Source organism: Hakea prostrata, chromosome 9, assembly GCF_041222555.1.
Source record: "Hakea prostrata isolate BN-2017 chromosome 9, UWA_Hpros_2, whole genome shotgun sequence".
Lineage (NCBI taxonomy): Eukaryota > Viridiplantae > Streptophyta > Magnoliopsida > Proteales > Proteaceae > Hakea > Hakea prostrata.
Genome location: NC_142608.1, coordinates 28383038 through 28386503, shown reverse-complemented (window position 1 = coordinate 28386503; position 3466 = coordinate 28383038). Strand labels below are relative to the sequence as shown.

The 3466-nt window shown below is 38.5% G+C and overlaps 1 protein-coding gene across 1 annotated transcript; it reads right to left on the bottom strand.

Annotated features, from left to right (window-relative positions):
• Positions 1-1389: 1389 nt before the first annotated feature.
• LOC149005085 (secreted RxLR effector protein 161-like) lies at positions 1390-1797 on the bottom strand. Its single transcript, XM_089135788.1, has one exon. The coding sequence runs from the start codon at positions 1795-1797 to the stop codon at positions 1390-1392; it is 408 nt and encodes a 135-aa protein (XP_088991914.1).
• Positions 1798-3466: the final 1669 nt, after the last annotated feature.

The following is a 3466-nucleotide window of genomic DNA, read 5'->3' as shown; positions in this document are numbered from 1 at the left end:
CAAAAAGGGAATTACAATGACAATGTACTAGTACTAAAGAACAAGTCAAACACTATCATTGATCAAAACCTAAAGATACAAATAAGGAAACAAAACTTACCATAAAAGTAACAGACAGGGTTTTTGAAGAAAACATGGTATGATCATGAAGGGAAAACCAGAGACTGATAGATTACTAATCTAGTAAAAAAAAAAAACATAGAGATTGTACACTAATCTAATCAAGAAAATAGATCTAAGAATATAAGAATTCGAATCAGAAGATGAATCAAAGAAGAAGATCATGGTTCCTTCAAAAGCTTGCAATGATTATAATTAAGATCATTATATTAGCCATCAATCCTTAGGAAACCATGAGAGATGAGTGGAGAGATGTTTACAACAGAGGATGCAGCATCTACTCTACTGTCTCAGTCCAAAAAGAAAAGAAAAATAGAGATGGGGAAGAAGAAGAGAGTGTAGACATACCTTTTGATGCAAGAAAAAGAGAAATGTAGGAGTTCTTGCAAGAATCCAACCTAGGGTGCAAAGAAATTTATTGGGATGGAGCTCTGACTCATTCCAAAGGCTTAGGAGGCAGAGGAGACGAAATAACCTCGAGGATGCACTTAAATAGGGCAACCAAGACCTAAACAGTCAAAACAGATCTCATTGGTCGTTTGGTTGTCGACCATGCAATCGACCAAGCATGACAACAAGGCCAAAGTTGGGATTTGGAAGATCAAATGAACACCAAACCTAAAGAGCTTCAACACACACCTCAAATGACTTACCTAGGGTGTAGAAATGCCTACGAACCAAGTCAAATACTACTCCAAGTCTTTCAACTAATCTCATCTTCAATTAGGTGTAGTTTCCTTTTTAGTTCTAAGCAAGTTTCTATAATTGGAACACCAACATCAACATCCATGGGTTCAAGGTCAAACTTCATATCTTCCACTGAGATAGCCCACAGTTGACTTCTTCCTTTACTTCGGGTTATCGGACCTACAAACAACAGTGTTTTCGGGTCAAGGTCAAGGTTAGGATAGGGCTAGATTTCACAAATATGCACATAAAAAAAAATGATTTCATTATGTCCAAAAGAAGATGTCTTAAAAAATAAAAGAACAAATATCATCCACGTCTAAAACCCAGACTCCTAACATGTGCCAAAAACACATCCCTTGGTATAGGCTTAGTCAATGGGTCAGCCACCATGTTGGATGTGGAGATGTGCTTTAAGACAACTTCCCCCTTCGCAATCATATCTCGGATAAAATGGTAGTGAATCTCTATGTGTTTGGATTTTCCATGGAACTTAGCATCTTTAGAAAAAGCCAAAGCCATTGTACTATCAGTGTGTAGGAGCACCACATCAGCTAAATGTGAGAATAGGCTATGACTTCTCTAGAATCTTCTAAGCCAAACTACTTCTTGAACAGCAGCTGAGCATGCAACATACTCAGCCTCCATCGTGGACAAAGCAATGCATGTTTGCTTCTTGCTGCTCCAAGTAATAGCTCCACCTCCAAGGACAAAAACATAACCTGAGGTAGACTTTCGCTCGTCCTGATCACTGCCCCAGTCAGCATCACTGTAACCTCTCAACCTCAAATCTGAACCACTATATGTGAGCATGAGATTTGTCGTCCCACGAAGGTAACGGAAAATCCTTTTTACTGCCTTCCAATGGGTAAATCCTGGGTTACTCTGGTAACGACTGACCATCCCAACAGCATAGCAGATATCTGGGCGCGTGCATATCATCGCATACATCAGACTACCAACTGCAGAAGCATAGGGTACTCTTGACATTTAATTTTTTCTTCTTCATTCTTAGGGCATTTATCTAGGCACAGTTTGCACGTTTTGTCCATTGGTGTGTCAATGAGCTTAGAATTTTGCATGTGGAATTGTTCAAGGACTTTTTCTAAGTAAGTTTGTTGAGACAAACCAAGAAAGTTCTTTGAACAATTCCTCACTATCTTGATGCCTAACACAAAGTTGGCTTCGCCCATGTCCTTCATCTCAAATGTGAAGGACAGCCACCCTTTAGTGGCGACTGTGAAATCCAGCCCTATCCTAATCTTGACCTTGACTCGGAACCCTGTTGTTTGTAGGTCCGATGACCCAAAGTAAAGGAAGAAGTCAACTATGGGCCAACTCAGTGGAAGACTTGGTGTTTGATCTAGAATCCATGGAAGTTGATGATGGTGTTCCATATATGGAACTTGTTCAGAACTGAAAGGAAACTGCACCTAGTTGAAGATGAGTTTAGTTGATGGACTTGGAGTATTATTTGACTTGGTTCGAAGGCATTTCTACATACTAGGTAAGTCATATGAGGTTTGTGGAGAAGCTCCTTAAGTTTGGTTTTGGTTTGGACCTTCAAATCCCTGTCTTGGCCTCGCTGTCATGCTTGGTCGATTGATTGGTCGACTGGGCCAATTGACCAACCAATCGACCAATCAAATCTGTTTTGCTGTTTAGGTCTTGGTTGTTCTATATATTGATGTCTACAAGTTTATTTCATCTCCTCTGCCTCCTAAGCCCTCTGGAAAGTGTGGAGACTCCATTCTAAGCCTCTTCTCTGCATCTTTGGTGAGAATCTTGCAAGAACACAAGTAATCCATCCTCTTCTTCCAACTAAGGTTGGTAAATCCCTTTCATCATCTACTTCTACTATTTTATCTCTTTATGTTTGGGATCATGAAGTGAATGTTGCATTCTTGCAAACATTTCCTTCTAGAATCTCTTTATATTCTAGTTGTTTCATGATTTCATATTGACGCCATAACCATTGTGGAATCATCATGAAACCATGTCTCATCTTGATTCAATCCTTTGATGCGATTCTTATCATATTTAGATCTCTTTTCTTGGAAGATTAGTGTATGATCTCTGTTATTTCTTTACTAGAATGAGAATCCCTTCATCTCTGGTTTTCCTTTCATGATCATACTATGTTTTCATCGAAAACCCTAATTGTTACTTTATGGAAAGTTTTGTTTCCTATTTAGTACCTTTATGTTTTGACAATGTTAGTGTCTAGTCTTGCTCTTTAGTGTTAGAACACTATTATAGAGGTCTCTTTCAAGTTTGGTGATGTTTCGGATCATGTAAATCAAGTTTCGGATCAGAAACATCATTTATGTCTGATACTGACTCGGTTGGTCGATCGAGTTGGTCAACTAGGTCAGTAGACCAACAAATCGACCAAGCAAGTCAGTAGCTCTGTGTTTGGTCTGTTTTGAATGGTTTGACCTTCTATCTTTTAGACCCCTTTCCTAATAAGGTATCTATGATTGTTTAGGACCTTCTCACTAAGTTTGGAACCATTCTCCTTGATTCTTGGGATATTCTTCGAAGCTATATAAGGTAAGGACAGTTACTTCTATAATAATATAGATTGCGTGAATCTTAGTTTCTATATTTGGATTCTTTTGGATTCATTACCATAAATGTATTCTTTTGTTGTTATACT